At 31.6% G+C, this 27,736-nt stretch overlaps 2 protein-coding genes across 2 annotated transcripts in view; one reads left to right on the top strand and one right to left on the bottom strand.

Moving 5' to 3' along the window:
- The window catches only part of Atg2 (Autophagy-related 2), a 173,078-nt gene extending 167,508 nt beyond the window's left edge, over positions 1 to 5,570 (bottom strand). The window contains exon 1 of the mRNA XM_075367443.1: positions 5,297 to 5,570. Within this exon, the coding sequence (XP_075223558.1) occupies positions 5,297 to 5,464 (168 nt within the window). The 5' untranslated portion in view covers positions 5,465 to 5,570. The remainder of the gene's footprint in view (positions 1 to 5,296) is intronic.
- A 14,190-nt stretch (positions 5,571 to 19,760) lies between these two features.
- On the top strand, positions 19,761 to 26,887 carry elm (calcineurin like EF-hand protein 1 elm). The gene is made up of 4 exons (XM_075367444.1): positions 19,761 to 20,095; positions 21,784 to 22,050; positions 23,971 to 24,064; positions 26,176 to 26,887. The coding sequence occupies exons 1-4, from the start codon at positions 20,029 to 20,031 to the stop codon at positions 26,318 to 26,320; spliced, it is 573 nt and encodes a 190-aa protein (XP_075223559.1). The 5' UTR covers positions 19,761 to 20,028; the 3' UTR covers positions 26,321 to 26,887.
- The last annotated feature ends 849 nt before the right edge of the window (positions 26,888 to 27,736 follow it).

Raw genomic sequence — 27,736 nt, forward strand, 5'->3', positions numbered from 1 at the left:
ACTCTACAATCACCTGACCAAAAGTCGCCTTCCTCTTCCCACCGAACCTCACTAATTCCTACTATATCCACATTTAATAAAGTATCTAAAAAATTAAAAAAACAATCTTTAATTGTATTTTAACTCAAAAGTTTCTGAAAATGAAAATCTTCACATGAATATGATGAAAGAAGATAAGGTTAAAATTATCAGTTTACTTCCCCAATCTTAGACCAAATTTAAAATAATATCAGAGTTCAATGTGTCTGAGCATTTGGTTAGACTTACTAGAGAATTAGTTAATGAGCAAGGCATTCTACCGGAGTTAGGTAAGAGACATAAAACAGGAATTAGTAATGACACAGTTAAAAAAGTTGTATTATTTTATCAATATGGCAATAATAGCAGCTGGTAAAATGGATTGTGTTAGCATGCGTGTTGATGGTGTCAAAGTGCATAAGCAAAAGCGCCTTGTTCTGATAAACTTAAATGAATTGTATGTCTCCTTTAAAAATGAAAACCCTGAGGAAAGAATTAGAAGATTAAAGTTCTGTGAACTCCATCCGAAATGTTGTATCTTGGCTGATGCATGTGGTACTCATACAGTTTGTGTCTGCCCCCACCAACAGAACAACAAACTCACAAATGATGGTCCCAAACTTATGTTGGTTATAAGGACATAGTAGACATATTTGTTTATGACAAGGATAATTGCAGTTGTATGATGAATATGTGTACCAAATGTCCAGGTAAGCAGGCAGTGTTTGACATTGTTAACTTTTCCGAAGAGTATGGTGCATTACCAAGACACATCAATAATAAACAATAAATACAATCAATAGACAAATATACATCAATAATAACACAAAAAATGTATGGATAACATACATCAATGAACAAACCATGGGTAGCAGCTGATAGGGCAGAGATGATTACTGTTCTTTGACCAAAGATGAGTTTTTTTAATCATTAGTGGAAAAATAGGAAAAACTGAAAACTCACAGTTTCGTGTCAAAATCTCAAGCTGTTTTTCAAGATGAAAAAATGAGAATTATGAAGAAGATGTTTGGTGTTGGCAAACTTTGCAGAAAAATGTTCATTTTTTGTTCAAGTTGAGAAACAAAGGTTCCACTGGGTCGTCAGCCAAGCCATTGTGTTACCCTTTTGTGTTATATTTCAAGGAAAATTATGTATTACAACACAAAATGATCTGTATTTTAAGTGATCACTTTAAGCGTGATACAGCAACATTTTATTGCTTTAAAAACTTTTAATAGACCATATCAAGGAAGTACATCAGAACATTAAAAAACTCATCTATTTTACTGATGGTGCTACAAATTGGTATAAAAATAAGAGTAATTTTGTTAATTTGTGCAGACACAAAAAATACTTCGACATTGAAGCTGAATGGCACTTATTTGGATCATCCGTGGGAATAATGCCTGTGATGATGTGGGAGGAACAAAATGAGAGGTGGCAACGGCAAACCTGCAAAGGTCATTTAACAGTCAAATACTAAAGGCTGACGAAAAGTATTCATTTTATAATCACAAGCTGAAAATCATCAAGTATTTTTTTATTACGTCAGATGAGATAGCTAAAATTTCAGAAACACTAAAAAACATTTTGACTCCTGTGAAAGAGTTGTTAGTACTAGAGGCTACAAGTATGTTCCTGTGTCAGAAGGCATTGTAAGATTTTACTTCAGAATCCAAGGACTATGAAGACCATCCTATATCAAGTATTGTACAATTTTCACTTAAGGAAAAAGACTCTATTGCCTGTATGTATGACGATCAGTAGTTGATAAGAAGTGGTAGATATTAGCCTCGAAAATAACGATGTACAGGTTAAATTTTTCCACCCAGCTGGACCATGAACATCATTTCAAAAGTCTCAACAAGACAAAATATGGGTACCAATCTGCAAAGTCCTGAGAAAGTTGACATCACTTGAACTAACTACAGTGACGCGTCGTTCTAACACAATTTCAAGAAAATTATTAGAAGAGATATCACAATGGTTGGTTAACCACACTAAATAATAAACTTTCATTGTTACAAAAATAGACTGTTTCATTGAAGAATAATTAAAATATTGCTACAATTTATTTTTTCTTTGATAGTACAAAAATAAAAATGAATTCTTGAAAAATGATGTAGGCTACTCATCGAAATCTGTTTGTGTAAGTTTTACAAGTGTTTTTCAATGAAAATTAAATTAGGTTACTGACACTGGTTAAGTTATCATTAAATTACAACCTATCATTAATAATTTAAAAAACTATTTTAAAAATATTGAAAACGTCAACTTCAACAAGATAGAGGCAAAATATAAAAAATGTAAAGTGAAAAGAAGACAAAGAAACACCTTGGAGCTCTTACTTTTAATGAGTCAAAACGGTATCGCTTTTAACAGGTTTTACATGATTTTTGAGAGGTTATAACTTTTTTACTAGCCATAAACATCTACAAAAACACTCAAGTTGTGCAAATTTGAAATTTTTATCACCAAAGTTATTTGAAGGCAAAATTTGAATTTTTTTTTTTTAAATTAGCTTTCAAAAATTCATAAAAATTTAGGGGTAAATATATCACCATTAATATTATTTATGGTAAAATTACTAATATATATGTACAAATAAAAAAAAATTATTTAAACTGTACATGCCATCCCTGCCTCTTGAAAAAAAAATTACCAAAAGTGAAATTTCACAGTTTTTCACATTCAACTTTATTGGTATTTTTCTCATAGAAAGAAGAGAGATAAGTAAATAAGCCACTGAAGCAATCTTTTGAGAAAAATATGATTAAATTGCTTTTTGTTTCATCCTTTCAAGATCAATAGTTTTTTAGTTATGAGTTTCTTCGTAAACCCTTAAAATCACAAAAATAGGTGTGCGCACCGCAACAAAATCGGCTGCTACAGGTAAACTGCTTAAATAAAAAAAAAAAAAAAAAAAAAAAAAAAAAAAATAGTGTTAAGGCCCTGAAAACATGTAGGAACAAGTGGGTAAGTTTCAATATTTTTGAATTGGTCAAGCAAACAGGTTACATTTTTTTGGGATACTACAAATGGATTGACCCCTATATAATACACTTGTTGGTCAACAGAACAAAGGTAAATACAAATTAAAACTTTTTATTTTTCCAAATGTGTACATGGCAATCTGTTCAACTTGTGAATAATAATAAACTCCCAAGGCCCAATGAGATGAGGATGATATGTATGACATGTAAATGAGGTGTAGTCTCATACAGACTCAGTTCTACCATTCCTGAAGCATGTAGTTAACTGAACCCCAATCATTGAAGTACACTGGTATGCACTATCTAATATTCAAATCTGGATAAAAGTAACTAGTGTTTACTAGGATTCAAACTTCAGAACTTTCGACTTCAAAAATCAGCTATTTTACATAAACTGATTTGTGGCAAGTTAACCACTAAACTAGCCCCAGTGGGCTATAGATTAAAGTAGACTTAATACTAAAATGTGCAGACTGGGCACACATCGATACACAGACAACATATAGCATCGTATATAATTAAGTTTCCTATATAATCTCAGATAAAACCAAAAACATTCTACAAAAATGTAAACAATTTGTAAAGATGTAACGTGCAAATCCTACACACAGCACATAAAAGACACAAACTCAATACAGAACAACCTACATGAAATTTAAAGTCGCACTACACTTTACAAAAGAACAAATTAAGTAGATTAAAGCAATACATTAAATATATCTGACCAACTACTAAAAGGATAATGAAACTACTTCAAGGCAAATACCATTAACAACAGCACCACCTCCAACAATGTGATATATAGACCGTATTAGAACTCTTAAACAGGTCTTCTGGAAGAAAAATTCCATATTTTTGATGATTAATTAAAATTCCTTAAGTAATATAATTAAAAATGGCACAGTATGATTATAAATAAAAACACACTGCAAAAGTAAATGGCCCTTACACAATAATTTTTACTACAAACAAATTGACAACTCCTTTGAATTATTATTAAAGACTATAAATTCCTTCAACAATAATTTCCCAATTTTATTAATATCATACAATCAGGGTGATATTGAAACCTACACAATAAATCTGTAGAAAAGCATTTACCTTTATTTGTAAACTTTTTTTTGTTACATCTAAATACCACATGTAAAGTAACTAACTCATAAAGAGTACAAAATACACTATCAATTTTTTAAAAACAGGCTTTCATTTTAACAATCTCGTACATTTATTTATGTCTAAGTTTAAATCACGCCTTTAAATATAACAGTCCAGCTGAGACACAATTATAAAAATTTTAATAATGTTGAAATTATTTTGCCCTTTTGGGAAAGATGCAATTTCTTCTTAAATTAGTTATAAAACTTAATTTCATTCCTCAAGACTTTTAACAGATAAAAATTTTCATACAAATACAAACAATTGGGAATTTTTGATTATATTCTGGATAATTTTATCTTATTTATCTAAAACAACAGGAAAAATTAAATAAAATATAATAAAAGTTTAATCAGAGGAAATGAAAATTGTTAAGACCTTTAAATTAAATAAGTATTAAGTACCAGTAATGAAAAACAAAAATCAATTAAGGCATATAATAAAAAATTAAAAGTAGAATATCTGAAAAAAGAAGTTCTTTACAAAAGCCTGTAAAGACAAGTCATTTCATGCCATTAAGCATTACATCTTTAATCCATGAATGAATGTTTTGGCAAAGGTTCTTCACCTAATTGGCATGCTGCTTGGCGAGCCAAAATAAGTAAAAATCCGGAAGTACACATTTTTATACATACACGTGTGTGTGTGTGTGTGGGTGGGTGCGCGTATGTACTGTACATACAAACAATAGATTAAATTATTTATTCTAATTTGAATCATACTTTAAGGCTACATGATATGGGCATTAAAAATTTTACTATAATGACAAAAAATAAAGTAAAATACAGCCACCATTTAGCTGGCCAACAGCAAGGGTGTTTTCAAGTGAATATCTCTTAAGCCTCCACATTACTATTTTTAGAAATATCTCACGCATTACTGACTAGACAGTATCTTAATACTACCTCTGCTTAATGCTAAATCAAAAAAATTAATTTAATAACAAGTCATAGAAAGAGTATATCTCAAAATTTTCATTCAAACATGAAAACCCTGAACAACGTAGAGCATAGAAAGGAGACAAAACAATATCATTTATAAAAAGAAAAATAACGTAACTCGTACGATGAAGCCTAGTTATACAAAAATTCTTAAAATAAGTAATTGCAAAAATTACGATGTGTACAAACCTGTACATCTAAATAAACTTCCGTCACTGAGCCTTTACCGTTGTACAAATCTACAGTTAACTGATCCAAAGTCAACTTCTCATCTAAAAATTGTCCTAAATATCTCTGTAATAAATATCTACAAGCACGTTTCTTAATACTATCGGAAAAAGGAAAAAACCAAGGCATTTTAGAACTTGAAATACAGATCTACGTATCACAACAAACTTAAAAACGAGATAATGCTGCTACTTCGCATTACTAATTACGTCTACATTCATTTTTCGTTCCTTTGTTACAGCTGAACAGTAAATATTGTGCTCACTGGATAACGGACAACGTATGACGTCATTTGTTTTTTTTTTTAGTATATAAACGTATTTATGTTTATATAAAAAGTTATCCATAAACTACTTTCAGACATTAAATTTACATGTTAAAAATCTTGTAAATGTAACTGTATTACGTTTTAAATAGTTTATATATAAATGGAAGAACATTATGAAAGTAGATAAAGACTACTTATGAGACGTTTTCTAAGCGGCAATTTTGAAAATACATCATTAACCTAAATTTAAAAAGAAATTTTTCACCAAAGTTATCAACTAAAAAAAGAAAGAAAAAAACAAAACGTATGATATATATATATATATATATTTTTTAATCAGACAGTACTTAAATTTATTTCTGAATAAATGATAAACTTAAAATATGGGAACTGAAAATTATCACAATAAGGTAAAATATCATTGCAACTATAATTTACATTTTTGTAATAAAAGCAAAACTTTTTTCAGGTGACCTATATCGCTAATTAATAAGACAAAAATCTTTTACTATTTTTCCTTTAATCCTCAAATGCGTAATAACATAATATATTTCTGTAATTAATTTTACATAGCTATTAAATGAGGATAGTTTGTAACTTCATTCACGATAAAACTGCACATAATGTAAAGTTCTTATTCCAAGGAGTATGTAATAATTCATACCTGTCCTGTTATCAGCTAAGATATTGGCTCTCTCCTTGTCTTTCTGAAAAATGTTATTGCAATGCAACCAATGAAAACCTTCTACTGAAGATTAGGATATGTATGTAATACACCTTCTAATATTTTCCATAAACCTATCATTAAAGTTGGTCAAAAAATTTAATTTTTTTTTTTCTTCAGTCATTTGACTGGTTTAATGCCACTCTCCAAGATTTCCTATCTAGTGCCAGTCATTTCATATTTTGGTATACCCCTACATCCCTAACAATTTGTCTTACATGTTCCAAACATTGCCTGTCTGCAGAATTTTTCCCATCTACCTGCTCCTCCAGTATCAAAGTAACCATTCCAGGATGCCTTAAGATAATACCTATAGGTTTGTCTCTTCTTTTAGCCATATTTTTCCAAATGCTTCTTTTTTCATTGATTTGCCGCAAAACCCCTTCATTTTGTCACTTTATCCACCCAACTGATTTTTAACATTCTTCTACAGCACCACATTTCAAAAGCTTCTAATATTTTCTTCTCAGGTACTCTGATTGTCAAGTTTCACTTCCATATAAAGCGACACTCCAAACATACACTTTCAAAAATCTTTTCCTGACATTTAAATTAATTTTTGACGTAAACAAATTATATTTCTTACTGAAGACTCGTTTAGCTTGTGCTATTCAACATTTTATACCACTCCTGCTTCGTCCACTTTAGTAATTCTACATCCCAAACAACAAAATTCTTCTACCTCTATAGTTCTTTCTCGACCTTTTTTTATATTCAGTGGTTTCTATTTTATTTCTACCATATTTCGTTTTTTCATTTTGTTCTTTATTTTCATGACGTAATTCTTGCGTAGGACTTCATCCATGCCATCATAGTTTCTTATAACTCTTTTTTACTGTCAGCTAGAATTACTATATCATCAGCAAATCACAGCATATTTATCTTTTCACCTTACACTGTTACTCCAGATCTAAATTGTTCTTTAACATCATTAACTGTTAGTTCTATGTAAAGATTAAAAAGAGTAACAGGCATAGGGAACAACCTTGCGTGACTTCCTATTTTTATTACTGCTTCTTTCTTATGCTCTTCGATTATTACTGTTGCAGTTTAATTCCCATAAATGTAAGCAATTGTTCTTCTATCTCTAAACTTGAACCCTAATTTTTTTTAAAATGCTTATCACTTTATTCCAGTCTACATTATCAAATGCCTTTTCTGAGGCTATAAGTACCATGTATGTTGGTTTATTTTTTTAATCTTCCTTCTACTATTAATTTGAGTGCTAAAATTGCTTCCCTTATCCCTATACTTTTCCTGAAACCAAATTGGTTTATACCTAACATTTCTTCCACTCTCCTCTCAATTTTTCTGTGCAGAATTCTAGTTAAAATTTTTGATGCATGATTAGTTAAGCTAGTTGTTCTGTATTCTTCACATTTATTTGCTCTTGTATTCTTTGGTATCATGACAATAATTTTAAAGTTTGATAGAACTTCCCCTTTTTTGTAAGTATTACATACCTATTTGTATAATCTGTCTATCGCTTCCTCACCTGCACTGCACAATAATTCTGCAGGTATCCTGTCTATCCACAGGAGCCTTTCTCCTATTCACATCCTTTAATGCTTTATTAAATTCAGATCTCAGTACAGTACCTCCCTTTTCATCCCCTTCAACTTCCTATACTTCCTCTATAACACCAGTTTCTAATTCACTTCCTCATAACTCTTCTCTTACTCCACCCACCTGTCAACCTTTTCTTTCATACTATAAATCAGTGTACCATCTCTATTTAACACATTATTGGATTTTAATTTATGTACCACAAAATTCTCCTTAACTTTCCTGATGCTCCATCTATTTTACCAATGATCATTTCCCTTTCCACTTCTGAACACTTTTCTTTAATCCACTCTTCATTTGCTGATTTTCACATCCTGTTTTTAGTATTTCTTAATTGCTGATAGGTCCTTTTACCTTTCCTCATCACTAGCATTCTTAAACTTTCTACGTTCATCAATCAGCTGCAACATATCCTCTGGTATCCAAGGTTTTCTACTAGTTCTTTTTGTTCCGCCTAAGTTTGCTTCTTCTGATTTAAGAATTCCCTTTTCAGCATTCTCCCATTCTTCTTCTATATCTTCTACCTTACCTCTTCTACTCGGACCTCTTGAGATATCCTGCTATAAAATCTTCTTTACCTTATCTTCCTCAAGCTTTTCTAAATTCCACCAATTCATCTGAGACCTTTTCTTCAGGTTTTTAAACCCCAATCTACATTTCATCATCATTAAATTATGGTTGCTATCAATGTTTGCTCCTGGATATGCTTTGCAGTCGATGACTTGATTTCTAGATCTTTGCTTAACCATGATATAATCTATCTAATACCTTGCAGTATGACCCAGCTTTTTCTATCTGTATATTCTTCTATTACTATTTTTAAACTGGGTGTTGGCAATTACTAAATTACACTGTTCAATAATGATTTTGTTAAATGAGAGTGAGTAACTGATTCTTATATTATTTTTCTTGCTGATTCCAAATATGAAATCAGAATTCTTCAGTCAGGCTTAGAGTTTTTGTAACTACCATTCTTATTTTTAGGTAGTATCATGCATGAACTCCATAAGCATAGCATTTTGTGAAGGTATTTTATTATATTATTTATCAACTAAATAGTTTTTGTTTATTTATTGCAGTCCCTTAATTGTCATTACATTGATTTATTAGACATTAGTCATCATCATATTTATTACTTACACACTAATTAATATGAACAAGAATGTGACTCATTCCTCCTATTTTCATCATACGATAAACATATCATCCACTCATTAGTTATTTCTGTCGTTATATTTACTTATAAACTCTCATGCAGTTTAGAGAAATATTTTTAATTCTCATTCAAGTGTGTGTAACATTCAGTCTTCTAGCTGGTTTTTGTATTTGTGGGTACATGTTCAATAAAGTGAGTGTCTCTTTATTAAATTAATATTTCTTTTGAAACAATACTAGTTATTGTAATGTCTTACAGTTACAATGCCTAACAGTTGTATTAATCATCCAAACAATCTCTGCTACATATGTGGTGAGGTAATGAAGTCTCAGAAAATAAATATAACTCCACTGGTAAAAAAAATCATAAGAACTACATTTTGGATGTAAATTAGCTGATCAGGATAAATTTTGGGCTCCTCATATTTGCTGTGTTTCTTCTGTAACATTATTGACTGGTAGGCTAAATGGATCTTGTCACCTGCCATTTGCAATTCTAATGGTTTGGAGAGAACTGAAAGATCACACCACCGACTGTTACAGGTTTTACTACAGACTGTTGGGACATATGCATCCTCCTGATGAATAGCGACTTTTTATTGACTTGTCAAAGCTTAGTTTGAAAGCTGTTCTACTTCATTTTGGAAATAAATACCCATCAATACCATTAGCATATGCTGTTCAGATGAAGGAGTCTTATGAAAATATGAAACCTGTAAAGCAGGATTTAGCATGAGAAATATTTATGGCATATTTGTAGAGATCTGAAAGTAATAGCTCTTTTACTTGGACTGCAACTTGGATACACTAAATTCTGTTGCTTTTTGTGCAAGTAGGACAGCAGGAATAGGAAAAATCATTACATAAAAGAATAGTGGCCAAAGAGAGGTAGTGACTGTAGGAGAGAAGAATGTTGTTAGTCAGTAATTAGTAAAACCAGAAAAAGTTTATCTTCTGCCAGTACACATTAAGCTAGGTTTATTCAGAAATTTTGTTAAAGTAATGGATCATAATGGTGCAGGGTTTAAGTTTCTAATATAGGTGATGCTAAAATAAAGGAGTTACATTTGTTATATCTTACTGCAACTAATAAGAAAACTAATCAGTGATCCAGCGTTTGAAGAATATTTGAATGTTGCTGCTGCATGGAAATCATTTCAAAATAAGGTAAACAACTTCCTTGGAAATCATAAGGCCAGTAACTACAGAGAACTTATGAGTGACCTACTTCAAAACTACAAAGAACTTGGGTGTAATATGTCAAACCCATTTCTTACATTCACATTGAATTTTTTCCCCAACAATCTCAGCGCTATAAGAGATGAACATGAACACTTTCATCAGGAGATATCTACAATGAAAACATGATACCAGGGAAAATGAAACCCAAAAATGTTAGCTGACTACTATTGGAATCTATAGACGGATCTACCAACAGCAAATTACAGCAGAAAATCCAAAAGAAATAGATTTTAAGTGAATACAAAATGCATGTAATTTATTGTCCTATTATATTCATCATACATTTTTTGTTTCAAAAGAAATTTCAATTACAAAAAAAACTGACCCCAATAGAAAAAATCTATTAACATATATGAAATCAGCACAAAAAAATCTGAAAATCAGCTATAAGGATCAGCCATTAACTCTCATTTAACAAACAAAAATTAAATTTTGTTGACCAGTGTTATATTTTGTTCAAAGCTCAATAAGTTGGGTCCCCTTTTTCATTTCTTTTGCCCAGCCCATACTCACCCACAATATTTACTTCCTTGCCTTTTCCAATGCTTGCATTCCAATCTCCAACTAACATTAATTTTTCATCCCCTTTTATGTATTTAATTGCTTAGTCAATTTCTTCAGATACACACTCTACCTCATAGTCATCATGGGCACTTGTAGTCATTGATGTTAATAATTGTTGTCGGCTTAGGTTTTGATTTTATCCTGATTACAATGATTCTATCGTTAAGCTTTTTTAAATACTCTACTCTCTTCTTATCTTCTTATTCATTACAAACCTACACCTGCTTGTCCCTAATTTGACGTTTAATTATTCTAAAATCACCTGACCAAAAGTTGTTTTCCTCTTCCCACCGAACCTCTATTATTCAACAAAAATGGAGGTGCATCTTTGTTACATGAAAGTGCAGAGAGCTACATTTTCTTGAAAAAAATAAACAGCTGTAGTTCTCCATTGCTTTCAGCTACACAGTACTCAGAAGATTGACTGATGTTGGCAGGCTGTTTAAGTCTTCCAGACCTAAGCCCGTAACAGCTACTAAAAGAGCTGCTGCCCTCTTTCAGGAATCATTTCTTAGTCACGCTTTCAATATATACCACTCTAATATGGTTGCACCTTCAGTCCAGATACTGTGTGTGTATTACTGAGCACTCTAGACCCCTCACCATCAGTAAGGTTTCATGATTCATAGAGGGTGAATAAAATCTTTATTCACCCTTATTTAATAGAGGAATTGATTTCAAACAGATTTCTAATCGAATGATGATTGTCCTAGCACTACTATTAAACAAAGCAGGGCCACTTTCACACATAGTTGGTCAGCTCTAACAGAAGTCTTACTATCAAGAGTGTCTAAGGCAATCTGTGGACAGTGTGTGTCAGCATATAGGTCATTATTATAAAGTAAAATGGTTGAAAGGATGAACAATGAGTTCTTATTCTCTTAAAATATATTTTTTTTTTAATTTGGATATGGTATTCTTTAGAAGGATACCTGTTAATCAAGGTTGGAGGTTAAGTAGCAATCCAGTAATCTGTTTACATGAAAGAAGTAGGAGTTCTTACAATGCTAAAAGATGCCTTATAATTAGCACTGGATTTTCAGATAATAATGTAAATTAAGTGAAGTAAAATACAACTGAGTAAATACCATGAACTTAGGAAAAACATAAGCTTGGAAGTAGAATTATTTAGGTTTTCAGTCATAAAAAAAAGTTTTATTTTAAATAGGGGTAAGGATAATTTTATACTTCCTAGACCTCACAAGGAGTGTTTTCATAGATTTTTCACTTATGTGCACCAAAGGTTTAAAATTTTTTGCAAAATTGTATGAAAGTGATCTAATTTTAAATTCGTTCAGAATTTCTCTCGAGCGTTGACTCATTCAGTATGAAAATGTTAAGTTCTTTTTTGATTCAATAATGCCTAAAATTGACAAGTTATCCTAGGGAAATATAAAGCTTATGGCTTTCGTGTATCACCTTTTGACTTCTTAACAAACTGATTGATTTCCCTTCTTTTTAGTATTTCTGTAATTAAAAGTGTTAAATGTCTACTCAGCCTCTTCTGTTCTGATTTATATATCTTTAATATTCTTCAATGTTTTAATTATAAATTGGTGGTAACTCCTAAAACAGGACTCTTATCCTCAAGGACTACTTAATTTTCCAAACTATTATTAAATCATAAAAATTATTATTTCATCATAAATTATTACATCACAGTATTAAATTAGAAAACTGTATATTCTTGTGAGCCTGTTGTAGTTCAATTAGAAGCTACAGGTTCACATTGTTGGAGGTCAACAGAAGTATTTATATAATTCATAAATTATGTTTAATTTGTAACTCTGTTGTATATTGTAAATGTTGGAATATTTTTGAAGGTAATATAGGGATTATAGTAAAAACTGGGAGAACATCTATCAAAAAAATTAGTTCCAGCTAAAAATGTTTTTTTATGTTCAGCTAACCTTAATAGTAGACACAATGGTTCTACAGGGGTGCTATTGCATTATCTTATATTATTATATTTATCGTAATATACTTTAGAGTTATTTGTCATAACATAACTTATATCTTATATCATTACATTTAAAAAATATAGATTTTTAAATCTTTCAGAAGATACTGAAGCTTCTTGTAGAAGGTTCAGAAGATTCATATTTCAAAGTATTACAAAAATGAGTTGTGATTTTTATTATTTTACAAAAGTGTGAAGGTCATTTGTCACATAGTTTTAAAATATCTTCATTAGACATACTTTTCTGTTTATGAAAAATTTTTATTTAAAATTTAAAAAATTAATTTTGTATTAAATAAATTTGATCAAGGAAAGTGAATTTTCAGATTATGAGGTGATTCAGTAAACATATTTCTTAATATCTATGTGATAATAAAGAATAGAGATAAATATGATGCTTTTATAGTAAAGCATGATTTCATTAACCAACTTCAAAAGAGATTCTCAATTCAATATTTTTTTTATGTGTCCATGTGTTCTCATATCTTATGGATTGATATTATTTTTTGAAACAAGACCAGTATAATGGACTTGAGTAATGGATTCCTGCCAGTTAAGAAGAAAATAGTATAAAATAATAATCTAAGGAATCCAGAAGGGGGACTAAAAGGAATCATTTTTCTAAGGCTAGTGAACCTGTTAGCCTTGAAAAAAAATTGGCAGTACTATAAAGAATGATTGTTCTTTGTAATACCGCCAACAACACACCTAACAGATGTTGTTCCATGAGAAGAATTACCGACCAGACTAGGAATTCATGGGAAAATATAAGGACTTGGATGACCATTCTCACACTTCAACTTGGGTATGATTCTGTAGGTCAAGAGGATAATAATATAAATACTCCAGAAAAGACAAGTTAAGTTCAATATTACGCAAAGAATATAAGCGAGGAGCTTAAACGAGTTTTGAAGAGGCAAGTGTAGGCGTATTGCTGGTTGTGTCTGGCGCAATTGTAAGATGACATTATCTGTAATTTTGTAGTACTGCAGGGTGCAGGTAGTGGTCGACATGACATCACAAGCATTCCAGGGTGGACAGAGGGAGAATGCAGGAGGTTGTTTGGTGAGTTACTATAAACAATTAGTGAAAGGATAAAGTATTAAATTCATTCCTAAACTATAGTGTAGTTTTATTTGTGAACAGCAAAGGTACCTGCAGAGAATAGAATTGAATGAACTTTAGTCTAATATTATGTTTGTAGTAATACAATACCAGTTAAGGTGTAAATATTAGTGATGATGATAATGTCATATATCAATGGACTGAATTCTGGTTTTTACAGTGTAACTACCTGTAAATAAATCCTGACCTTACTTTAAATTCTATTTTAAAATGTAATCACTGTTTATTATTTTTTGAATTTATCAGGCTTTAACTACTAAGATCATTAACCCTTGCCAATTCCTAAAGTAAAACCACAACCAAAAGAAAATACACTGTGACATGCTGTCCATAATCAAATTCAAATACCGTAGAAGAGACCCGCAGCAGAAAGAAAAGACAGCAGGGCTCTGAGAGCGCATTCATCATTTCGGAAAACCTCCTTTATTCCCCCTCTATTTTAAGTTGACGATGCAGACCTTCATACACGATGCAATCTTCTAGTAAGTGTTTGACTGTCAGCAGTTCACACAAACCGGTTGATTGTTGCTAGTTAATACACAGCTAGATGTTAGGTTCGTATGTCTTATTTGTAGCCTTGTTATAACAATTTGTTCTTTCCACGTGGTTGTAGAGGTACTCGCTCACTTCCGAGAAGAATCCTTCATGGCGTTGAGTTTCATTCTTTACCCTCTCCAAACCCTATGTAATTCACGTCTGACACAAGCAGCCATGTGACACTTAGAATTGCCAGGTCTGACAGGAATTTCCTCGGGCTTAGGCGTGTCAGCAGCCGCTCGAGCTGCCTCGTCCGCAGCCTTGTTTTCAGTAATGCCGGAATGTCCCGGGATCCACACCAGTGTGCATTGTTGCCCCTTTCTGCTTAGCTCTTGAAGCAGTGCAAGTATCACTGGCACCCAGGGGTTCAGCCTGCAATGTCTGAAGACCACTCATGAGTCGTTGCAGATCAAAGAGGACGTTACATGATAGTGCTCACAATACCTCAGAGCTTGCCAGATGGCATGCAACTCCGACGTATAAACAGACGCAACACCCGGCAGGGATCACAAATGATTAACACCTACACAATGGAAGGCACTGCCAACCCTGTTTGCTGTCTTAGAGCCATCCGTGTATAAAACCAGTTCTTGGTCGTGTTCGCTCGCAATCTCTCGAAAACGATGAATTACCTCCCGAGAATTACTTTGCTTAAAAGATGCTAAATCCAATCAACAAAGGGTAGACGGAAATAGCCTCGGTGGATTCACACACCGTTGAGTCAACAGCTCAGGGAAGTACAATGTCGTACTTATTCATCAATTCTCGAGCTCTGGTTCCGGACTGGCTGATATAGGTCTGACGCCGGTTGTAAGCTGCTTTAAAAGGATGTCTTGTAAACGCCGGTCCATTTACATGATGTGGCGATGATGGGACAGTGACCGCATAGCGCAGTAACAGGACGTGTCTCCGAAAACGGAGCGGAGACAATCACAGGTAAGGCTACCGACGTGACTGGTGTGAAAAGCTTCAGTTGCATATCGTATTCCAGCGTTTTGTAAGACATCTAAGACTTTTAGACAGCTCTTCCGAATCGAGGAATAAATAACGCAGCCATAGTCAATCCGTGATCGTATCAAGAGGAGATGTACAGACGTAGAAGGACTTCTAAATCCGATCCCCAATTGATATTCGGCATACATTTGAGCATATTTAATGTTCGTTTGCATTTCGTTACTAATTGACATACATAAGGATGCCATTTAAGGCCTCTATCGAAGACCAACCCCAAAAACCTCACCTCTCTTTGTAAGGAGCCTTAATACCCTTCATCGTCAGTCGTGGACTCGGGTGTGTTCCTCTAAAGTGAAAGAAGTGTACAGCGTATGACTTTTCGGTTGAGTACCTGAGGTCAGACCTTTTAACGGTCTGACGGTATAATTGATTGCTCGTTGTAACTTATACCAAACCATTGCAGTTTTCTCACTGGCATAGAAGATCTCCAAATCGTCGACATACATACATTTACCAACGTCGACTGGTATTGTTTGTATAACCCTGATGACGGCAATTGTAAACAGGATACCGCTGAGGCGTGATCCTTGCAGAATTTTATTTTGTAATTGCCTACTTGTCGAGTAGGTGTTGCCGATGCGTACTTTCATAGTTCGCCGGGTTAAATAGCTGGAGATAATCATGGGGAGATTTCCATGCAGGCTCCATTCATGCATTTGTTTCAAGATCACATGGCTCCAGGTCATTTTAAATGTTTTTTCAAGGTCGAAAACTACGCCTATTAAGTGCTGCATGGTAATAAAAGGGTTCTTCTCTGTGAGGGAGATCTCCAGGTTTCAGAGGACATTCGGTGTTTGAGAAACTGGTGTTCCCATGCTATCAGCATTGTATTGCTGTTTATCAACGCGATCAATTTCAACAATCTTTTGCATTTGCGACGTCAACGGTTTGTTTAAATTGGCGCTCACGTTTGACTGTTGTCTAACAGTCGGCGGCACTGGCTTAACTGTACCGAATTTCCCCTTGGGCCAACCTCTTTTAAATTTTCTCTACATCCTCTGGACAGCCTCAACCTCTGATTGGGTGTCTGAGGCTTTGGAGATATTATCTTCGTCCATTCGATTATCCCTCTCTGATACCATTGATGGTGGTAGGGAAGATTCCGCGGCCGGCATACAACGATACCAACACTGATGAAGAGGGCTATATTACATTTAATTCCATGCCCGATCCATTCCCTAAGGATATTTTTGGGGCATATAAAACTCTCGCCCTCCCTATTGGAGGACTCTGTTCTTTTGGAGGCTCAAGGAACAGTGTGAGTCCACTTTAACATCTATTACTTTAACCACTAACATCTATAACTTTATGATGAGTTACTGACTCGTCTATCTGAATTCTTTGATTAGGGAGTTTTTCTATCTCGACCTTAACTTGTCTCAAATATTGAAGAAACTTGTCTTCTATTGAAGATATTGTGTTTTTTGGTAACTCTGTTTTACTGTGCTACTAGTTGACAATTGGGAACCCTTCTCCCTGGCTACACCCTGAACTCTTGGCGCCGCTTAAAAAATAATTTTGCTAGTTCCTTTGCTACTTTCTCTCAGTGGCCAAGCCTTGAGTTTTTCATTGATTGTCCTTTTGATCATACTCGCCAAGGCTGGTACCAACTCAGATATAATGTACCTAGGTTAGGTTTCAAAGAGTTTACAGGAGCTGCTGCAACTTGCGTATAAGACGTTGATTTAAACGATCTGTTTTGCATTTTCTTTATTTCTAAGTAGCCAATTTTCTGCACGGTTTTCACTTCCTGGATGGCTACCTTCTCTTTATACATTGGACAATTTCATGGTCTAACCAAATGTTGTCCACGACAATTCATGCAGATGGGTGGATCCCTGCATGGTCCATCTGGATGTAGAGGGCAACAGGCACAGACTTGTTGCCTTGTGCAGTGTACAGTTGTGTGTCCAAATCTTTGACACTCAAAACATCCCAAAGGGTCAGTATAAACAAATGCACCTCCAACCTGTGAAAACCAACCCTTATCTTTTCAAGACACCTCGGCTTATTAAAGGTGAGGACGGGTGATGCAGTGGGTACCACTTCCCTGTTGCATCATGCACTCAACCGTCGACACGCTACAACTCCCTACTTTTACAATTCCTCCACAGTTTGCTCCTCTGTGCAGTTCAACAGGTCTCTGCACATGATCACTCCTTTGGAGGTATTTAAAGTACCATGCAGTGAAATCTCAACATCCATAACACTGATTCTTGTAGCCTTAAGTAGCCACAAGGATTGTAAATCATTTACAGTTTTGACAAACAAACCAGTACTCATTTTCCTATCGTCTTTAACTGGCCCTCCTGCAACTTCCGTGATTCCACATGATAGAACGAAGGAACTGATCTTTGCATTACTCCTTCTTATGACCAGATATTTCGGTACCGCAAATTGACATTTAGGTCGAAACATAATCTGATCTGACCTTTCCTTGTTGCTATCCTTGAAACTCTTCCTTTGCTTTGGGTCTGAAGGCAAATGTTACTAAAGTTGGTTTTAAATAAAAAATTAAAAGTATTTGTCATTACTTAAAAAAATAAAATAAATAAAAAAATAATAATAATACAGTATAGGTGGAATTAAACTTTAATTGGCTTTATACAGCTCTACTTGTATGTACCTGATTAAGAATTGTATATATCTATTAAACTCCTACTTATTATCTTCTTCTTCAATGAAGCTAATATTCTACATCTTATTTATAGATTACTGGGTAACTAAAGTTCACTAAAATATTCATCTGTTGAATAAAGTGGATGTATTTAACAAGCCGACAAATTTGCATTTTTTTTAGTAGAAGGGTCTGTGTAATTAAAGGATATGCATGATTTTCATATGTTCATACTTTTGAGACCTATTTGTTCAGCAATAATACTAACCTAGAAACAAGTTGCTGGCTGCTAAGAGTTTGCGTTATTTAAAAGTAAACAAAATTCATTATATTCCATAAGGTCAGTCATTCTCTCAGTTTGTCTGCAGTTAAGCTGTCTATAGTTGGCTGATTGAAAACGACCATAATATATTCTTGAAAACAATATTTTTTGCAAAACTTCACAGATTAGGAATATAAATAAATATCTTTAAGTAATGAATATTGAATACCATTCTAATGTATTATCAACCATTAATCTTAAAACCTAACTACACAATGTGACAAAAGAAAAATATCTTTAAAGGGTTATATATCATGCAATACTTTATAGAAGATAACTGAGTTTTATACTACATTAAAATTGTTGTTCTTTACTTCATTATTCTTACTAATTTCAATTTGTTAGAATATAATCTATAGAAATTACAATAAATGGATAAAAGTACTTGTTTCACCAGTAGTGCACGTTCAGTGTTGCATTACTTTCTTCAGAGTAATTAAATGACATACATAAAAATTTTCCAAACATTTTTATTAGTATAAAATATAAGTGTATAAATATATTTCTATATTTGATTTCATAGAAATAAAAAAGTTCTTCAAATTTGTTAAGCTAGGGTTTCATTTTTTGCTTCTGAAGTGTTAATTTAGACATTCGCACGTAACAATTAACAATATTAATTAGATCAATTGACAAATGATTTGAATACTAGATCGTGGTTAACAGTGTTCTTTGGTTGTTGGGTTTTAATTAACCACACATCTTAGGAATGGTTGAACTGAGACTGTACAAGACTACACTTCATTTACACTCGCACATACCATCCTCAATCATCCTCTGAAGTATTACCTGAAAGGTAATTACCAGTGGCTAAACAGGGAAAAGAACTAAAGATCAATTGACAATATGTCCCTATCAAAATGACTATAGTGTATTTAAGAAGAATCCTCATTAATAATACCAATTATGCTAATAGAAAGTGCGCAAAATATTTAGTGTCATGTTAGCTTCAAACTATTGCTAAATCATATTAATAATACAGTTTTTGTTGTGAGCAATTCTATATTTAGTGTTTAAAAATGTGTTAATTTATGTAATGAATTTGTTAAATGAAATATTTTATTGTTTAAGTAAGGTTTAGTAATGAAACAATATTACAAAAAATAAATAAATAAAAATAACTAAAGATATTTCGCGAAGTACATTTTAGCAAACTTGCTACACGTTAATATATCAACGTTTTCCAAGTTTGCTATATTTAAATGTTACAACATTTTGTTATATAATTTAATATAGCGTTCACAAATTATAAATGAACAATTAGTGTCTGACAGGTAACAGCATGGTAACATTATGATATGGCGAACTTTGATAAGCTGTCCGTATACAAACGTTCAATTTATACGAATAATTTCGAGTTTTAACAAATTTCAACTGTTTTCCAATATTTTATCACAAAAAATATTCAGTCAACAATCCGAAACTATTAACGTACTGGCGAGTAGATATTTTTGTATGTAAAGAGTTAACCATCTGTGCGTCCTTAAATCAAGTTGACACTGACACTAAAGTTAAAAAAATTAACCTAATTGTTTAGTTGCTGATATTTTCGTGTTACGTTTTAGTGTTTTGTGAAAACTAATCACTTATTAAGATAAAATGGGAAATAAATCTTCTCTTTTGCTTCAGGAGGAAGAAATAGCCCAAATTCAGGAGGAAACTGGGTGTAAGTGTTATTAAAGCTTGTTTATATATTAATTTAGAAATCTTGTTATTCGCGAAAGTTACAGTTCTGTTTTCAGCGTTTTATATCGTAGAATTCTTGCTTTATATAATTGTTTTATAAAGTTGAATTGATAAAATATAATTATTAAATCTTATACTTTAATAACAGTTTTTAAAAATTTGTAAACGATTAATAGTGTATATGTTGATCTTTTATCTGAAATGGTTGACAGATAAATTTATATATTTACAAGTAAATAACCTATTATTTCGTTTGCTTGTCAGTATTTTTTTTAACCTAGTATTTGTGTAGATTGTTAATAACAGTTGAAATTTTAACTGCTTCTGCACCTAAGTTATGTTAGTGAATTAACAATCTTGAAGCTTGTGTATGGAAATATATTATGAAAATTTGATAGTGAAGTCACAAAGTTGTATTTAGTGTGGGAGGTACATTGTAGCATGTGTCTATTGTTAGGCTGTTTTTCTTGTTTTTAACTGTAATGCTTAATTCCTGATCCCTCTGCAATTAAGCAATTAAAATTATTATGCATTCATTTTAAAATAATATATATACACACATAATTACTATTTATGCTCTTGGTAGTTTATTATCAACTGTAATGTTATGTTAAGTAATTTGTGAAACAGGATTTATTAATTTTTGTGACTACTGCACAAAAGATGGTTTTTTTTTTGTTGGTAATTCTGAACAATTACTAGATAACCCTACATTTTTAATACTTTAATATACCATAGTAGAGGTACTTAGTAGAATCAGGAAAAAACAAGATCTAAATGTTGTACAGCCATTTTATTAGTACCCTAGTCAATTAGAAATCAATTTAGTGAGTTACAGCAACCTGATCAGATGCTAATTTGTTCTTTGGTGAGAAATTAAAATTCTATGGAGAGAGAGGTTAAGGTTAGAGATGAACTTAAAGACTAAAATTAGAGTTGAGGTTAGAGTTTTGTGGCGAGAGGAATAAACCATAAACTAATCTTAATAGTTGTCAGGAGTTGGACTTGGAGTCAACCATTGAAAATGACTGACTGTGCTCTTTGTAAGGAGATTATTCATCGTACACATGAGTAATAGCTTGGAACATGTGGTTTAGTCTCTTTCTGTAATGTCTATATTTTCGTTTAAACATAATTTTGGCCTAGAGTCCTACAAGAAGATATAAGTACTGTCTTTCTTACCTTGATAATTTATCCCTAACCCCTTCCCACAGAATGGATTAGCATCTAAACAGGTCTTGATAACTCACAAAAGTGATAGCTAATTGACTAGAGCACTGAAAATGTGGTGCGGAATTTGACCTTGCACAGGTCATCCCTTGTCCAACTTGTTTTCTGACATTTAGATCTTGTTTTCCTGATCCTATGCATATCTTCTGTGGTGTATTAAAATATGAACAAAATTGAAGCTTTTCAAGTAATTGCTCAGAATTACTATTTTTTTAATAGTTTTGTTTGAAAAGAAAGTTTTTGTAGCAAAAACGTATGCTACGCATCAATTACTATATACAGTTACATGCTTTACATACAATTACATGATTACATCCAATTTCATCACTTATTATATACAATTGTTTATCATGAACCTTTTTTTAATTACATATTTGTGCAGTATTGATAATTCATTTTATTAGCCATTTTTGATTAATTTAATTTGTGTTTTTTTAGTTACTCCTAATCAGATAGAAAGATTATACAGCAGATTTACTAGTCTTGATAGAGGTGATTGTGGAACTTTAAGTAGGGAGGATTTTTTAAGAATTCCAGAACTTGCAATTAATCCTCTTGGTGATAGAATTGTTCATGCCTTTTTCAATGATGGTTCTGGTGATGATCGAGTTAATTTTCGTCAGTTTATGCAAGTTCTTGCTCGTTTTAGACCGATAAAAAAATCCAAAGATAATACATTAAACTCCAGGGAACAAAAATTGAAGTGTAAGTAAATAATATTAATATATGCATATATTATGTCATAAGTACAGATTATAATCTGTTCATTGTGATAAATTAATTAATTTCATAAGCCAGCTGGAACAACTGTTTTACTTTCTTTATAAATATTATCAATTTATAGAAATATTTGTCTTAATTTTAGTGAGAGAATTCTGGCTAGTGTTGTACTTATCCATTATGATAGCTGCTCAAACATTCTTTTTTGTTAATTCGCATATTGATGTATCAGAATACTAAATAAATAATTTTGCATTTGTTTGTTCTTTTGTAATGAATTTTTGGTGAAAAGTTCTCATCGACAGTTAATCATTAGACATCGTCTGCTCTCTTTTTTTAATATAATTTTATGTTAATATTTTTTATTATTTAATATGCTTCAAAGCATATTTCTGTATATTAACATGCTTCAAAGGTTATAACTTTCCTCAGTTCTTTTGAAATACTATTTTACTGGTATAAAGTTTGTGCTTGTAATTAAAATCAGCCTTTGTGTAGCCGATTGCTTACAACTGCTTTTTAACCTGCAATATGTTTGTCAACTTCTGAGATAGATAGAAGAATTAATGTACCATAGTCACTCTCCACTCTTCACACAGTGTGCTTGTGTATCATGGTTACATGACAGAATCTTAGTCTTCTTTTTTTTGTAATTAATGCTGTGAATTTTGCTGTAACATTAGCAAAGTGTATCATTTCTACTCTTTTTCTGACCACACATTCTTTTACCAATCTGTTTTCTTAAATTTTTAGCTCTTCCTGAATATATCTTTTAGCAGAATAGATCTGATGTTGGCTCTTTATGTCTGGTGTTAGCCTTCATTTCATGTTTACTGAGTCTTATCACTGCTAACTCGTCTATGTTCAGATTTGTATCATCCTCCTGTCCTTGTATTTAATTTTTACCTCACTCAGAAATCTGAATTGCATCTGGTCAACAATATCAAAAGCCTTCACTAGGCCTACATAGACTGTGCAATGTTTCTTTGTTCTTCCTTATTTAGTTGATTATTGAGCACTTCTTACGCCGTGAAATCTAGATATTCTTCTAGAAATTTCATTTTTGAGTTTACGATTTTAGATTTATGAACTACTAAGGTAAGAGTTCTATGTTGTTTGTATTCAATTCAGTTGTTTTATTTGGCAGGGTTCAACGGTGCATTACTTAAATTCCGAAAGAAGTTGCCAGGCCTTGTAAATTCTTATTCAATAGCTGGAATAGTTCTTTTGAACCTGATTTCCTACAGTTCTAATGAGCTCTGCTGGTAGGTTATTGATGCCAGCAACCTTCCCATACTTCACTTCTCTCAGTACCTGATGAAATTCAAAATATTGAATTTCAATATGTGTGGGTGGTGATGAACCATAATTCTCTCTCTCACAAATATTTTGTTTGCAGTTAAGTATATGCAACTAATATTTTGTGTGCTAAATAATCTTTTTCTCATAAAATTTTTATTTAAGTAAAAACAATATTGTGACCTGAGTAGCATTATATATTTTACAACATCGATTTTCATATTAAAATGCTTTCCTTTGTATTTTAATAACACCACCTGCATTCATAATCATTTAAGTTACATGTTTAAGATTAAAATTATTAAAACAACTCAATTTCAGAGTAACAGAACTTTTCCTTCCAAAGTACAAAGCAAAATATTTTTCAGAGCTTCTTCCTCAACTCACCTTTGGTGAGTTGATTAATATTTAAAATTTCTAAGTGTTATCAAACTTTTTTTATAATGTTTATATTTCATTGTGTTGTTTAATCAATTCTGTATGTTTAAACTATATTTGTACTTTGGTCCTGGAACAGTACAAAACAACAGATTTTAATAATAGTTATTTGATGGCAGTGCTAATCATTTACTTCCAATAAATCTATAATGTTGTTTATGGTTTCAGTTGCTTTTAAAATGTATGATCTTGATAATGATGATATGATTTCTCGAGATGAACTATTGGCTATACTTCACATGATGGTTGGAGCAAATATAAGGTAAAGTTATCTATCCATTATTATCCTATTTATGTCCTAACCATCATTCTCTATAAAAAAAGAATGGTGTGTAGGTTTTTTGTTTGCTATATGTGCTCAAATTTTTGTTTTAGCTGCTATTGGTGCAGAGTGGACCAATGGGGGGTGTACATGGCAACTCTCTCAGTTGATTCTTTCCTGCTAGAAGCAGTCTGTTGTCAATTTACAAATTATTTAATTTAATTTATAGATGTAAATTATTTTTATTTATATCTTATTTTTGTACTTTTACTTACTTATTATTTTATTTATTTAATTTATTAATAAAAGAAAGGGATTATTAGTTAATATTTAGCAGTAAAAAAAGGTTTCTTTAGTTAGCAGGAGAAAGTCGTTGGTGTGCATCTGACTGGCATATCAGTGGTCTGCTCTGTGCCAGTTGCAGCAGCTGGACTGGCAACTGACACAACCTCACATGAACACACACAAGACTAAACAAAAAAGTTGGTGTCCCCAAGCCAATTTCCTGTTATTAATATGGCTAGCGTTAAACACTAAATTTCTAATTTGGGTGGGTGGGTAGGTGGCATTGAAAAGAAATTCTTGACTGTTAACTGCAGCTAATCTTGCCAAGCAATCAAGGTAAAGCAAACAGAATTGATCAGTAGGAAAGGGGTCATCTTCCATCACAATAACACAAATCGTGTAGCAGACCATACGGTCTTTGATAATTTGTTGAAAACTAAGAGAGCTTGGGTGGGAAGTTTTGATGCATTCACCATATAGTCTTGACCTTGTATTTTCAGAGTACCATTTGTTTTGGTCTCTACAGAACTCAGATGCCTGGGAAAATCATTTGACTGGTTTTTTTAAAAATTGTCCATAAAACACAGAAGTTCTGAAGTGACTGAATTATGATTGTACTTCAAAAATAGCAAAGGGTGATTAATCATTGCAGTATTTAAAAAAAACTAAACTTTATTTAAAGTATAAAAAAAAAAATTGTGTTTACTTTTGCATTAAAGTACCACCAATAAACCCTTTTTCCAACCTTTTATAACAAACATTTTATAGATTGTAAACACAACCATAAAAGCAATAATTTATTTAAAAAAAAGACTGCTGCATTTATAGTATTCATGTGGTTTTTAATTAACACTATTTTAATTGCACTTCCTACGTCAATTTTAATAATTGTATCATAAAAAGCCGAGTGAAACATAGTGATAATTTTTAAAACTAAATGTACAAATTTAAATTTTATTTTTACGTTTTTAAATTTGTTAAGCAAATAAATTTAATCTAACCAAATTACTTGCTGATGATCACAATTAAAAAAACAAAAAATAAATAAATATTAAAATTATTTAATGAAGCTTTTGTTGTTTAGTTATTGTATTTTCAAAATGTATGTATGTATTTATTTTCTATTATTTTCAAAATTCTGGGTTTAAAAATGATATTAAAGAATTCTGGATTATTATTTATTTTTTCGAATCGATTATTTTTTCTGTAAATATTATTTTTTCCATTTCTGTAAATTATAGTAGTAAATGTATCTTCTGAATTTGGTTTCCACGTTGTTTGTTTCTGATGCAACTGCATTTTTAGTTCAGGATGTGCTCATCTTTATAATTGTTATTAACTTTGAGATTGGTTTTTATAGTGGTTGCTCTGTTGTGATGTGAACAGCTCATTGCAGTTTTGCTATCCTTAAAACAATAGAAACTTTGTTTTATTCACTATTCTGTGCAGTCATTAATAAGTGGCTACATACAATAGGAAGTTATCAATTAATGTGGATGATTTCATTTGCATTTTTTCACTAGCCAAGTTCTGTTATTATATAAAAATTAAATTCTTAGTGAAATTCATGGGACTAGGAAAATATTTTCTTGTAGAAAGGGTTTTACTGAATGGAGATTCTGTTATAAGAAGATTCTTGATTTTGTTTTACTCTGTTAATGTAGTCAACAACTTGAACTTATTAGTTTATCAGAAAGATTTAATACAATGTAAAGGCATAATTTGCTTAAATTAACTGATATAACAAATTATATTAACTGTTTTATATAATATTAATTATATAACAATTATAACATGATGTATTGACTGATTTTTTTTTTTTGTAGTGAAGAACAGCTTACTTCTATTGCAGAACGTACAATTCTTGAAGCAGATCAAAATGGAGATCAAATGATATCATTTGAAGAGTTTTGTAAGGCCTTGGAAAGGACTGATGTTGAACAGAAGATGTCTATTAGGTTTCTTAATTAAAAAATTGTATTGTTTATAAAAAAAATAAAACTTAGCTATATATTTTTATTTTTATGTAAATAATCATATTTTTAGCAGAGTATTTTATGTAATTATAGGTTGAATATTTTCTCATACATTTTAAAATGAATATTTTTATACGTTATATAAATATATTTCTTTTCTGATAGTTACCAGACTGTTGCCTAATTATAGCATCTTTATATTTATAAACCTAGACAATGAACTATTTAAAATAACTTCATAACTGAAATGAAATTGTATATACTACTAGTATATATATATATATATATATAATTGAATACATTTTCATTTTATATTATGTTCATAAATGCACAATTTTTTAAATTTGGTTTTTAAAATGTATGTATTGTTGGCAGTTGTATTTATAATACCATTCCTGTCGTGTGATGTTTATTTTTTATATTAATTTTTATTTAGGCCATGCACCTTTATTCTATATCATTTACCACAGTAGTATATTTTGATTTTTTTGTTTGTTTTGTTTCTGAGCTCTTTATTGTAAATGTGTAATTGTTAAATAAATAATTATTTTGTTTATTATTATTAAGAAGTACCTTTTTATGCTATATACAGTTGTCAATCTTTGTGTAGGCAGTAGTTGTACTAAATAATTAGCAACCACTCCGGCTGTGTTGGTATTTAGTGGGAGGATAATCAGTATATACTGAAATGGAAAAATGATGTTTTATACACATTTATATATGCTTTTTTCATTTAATTTGATTCAGTGAAGTAGATGAAGTGTAACTGTGTGCACCCTATGCATGTCACATTTCTCAACAGCCTCTTACTCCCTCTCTGTTTGATAGTTGTACCAGGATAACAGTTGTACACTGAAATTACACCATCCATTTTTGCTTTGAAGCACAAATTTATTCATAAATTTAATATTTTCATTCACTATCTATTTCTGAATGTCATTTAGAAATATGATGTGTAAGTTTATTAACTTTTGACAAATAACAGATAAGTATTGCAGAACTAAACCTTTTGAGGTATAACTTTCAACAAAGATATACTAATCTAGTGATAGTTTGCAATCATAGATCATGCCTCACACTTTTTCTGATAGAACCTTCATTCTCTTTACATTATTTTGTATACACTTTGGTGAATACTTGAAAAGTTTTCTTTTTAATCTGAAAGTTATGTAGTGTCTGTAAATGGTAAGCCGTTGAAAAAGGTGGTTATGAACATTTTTTGTTTGTTTCCATCACGTTTATTTGTGGTGGAGTATTGATTGGATGGGTGAAAAACTTGCTTGTGGGATTAAAGCATTCTACAAAAATGAAAAATATCTATCTGAATTATGCACTGCCATTAAAGTGTTGTAAAACGTAGAGATATAAGAGATGCAGTGTTACAAAGCCCCAAACAACCTGCCTGTCATCA

The sequence above is a fragment of the Lycorma delicatula genome, chromosome 5, assembly GCF_047948215.1.
Source record: "Lycorma delicatula isolate Av1 chromosome 5, ASM4794821v1, whole genome shotgun sequence".
Lineage (NCBI taxonomy): Eukaryota > Metazoa > Arthropoda > Insecta > Hemiptera > Fulgoridae > Lycorma > Lycorma delicatula.

Coding starts and splice junctions, on each gene's coding strand:
- elm (XM_075367444.1), top strand. CDS start 20,029: ATGGGAAATAAATCTTCTCTTTTGCTTCAGGAGGAAGAAATAGCCCAA. Junction 22,051..23,970: donor CAGGGAACAAAAATTGAAGT/GTAAGTAAATAA, acceptor TTATGGTTTCAG/TTGCTTTTAAAATGTATGAT. Junction 24,065..26,175: donor ATGGTTGGAGCAAATATAAG/GTAAAGTTATCT, acceptor TTTTTTTTGTAG/TGAAGAACAGCTTACTTCTA.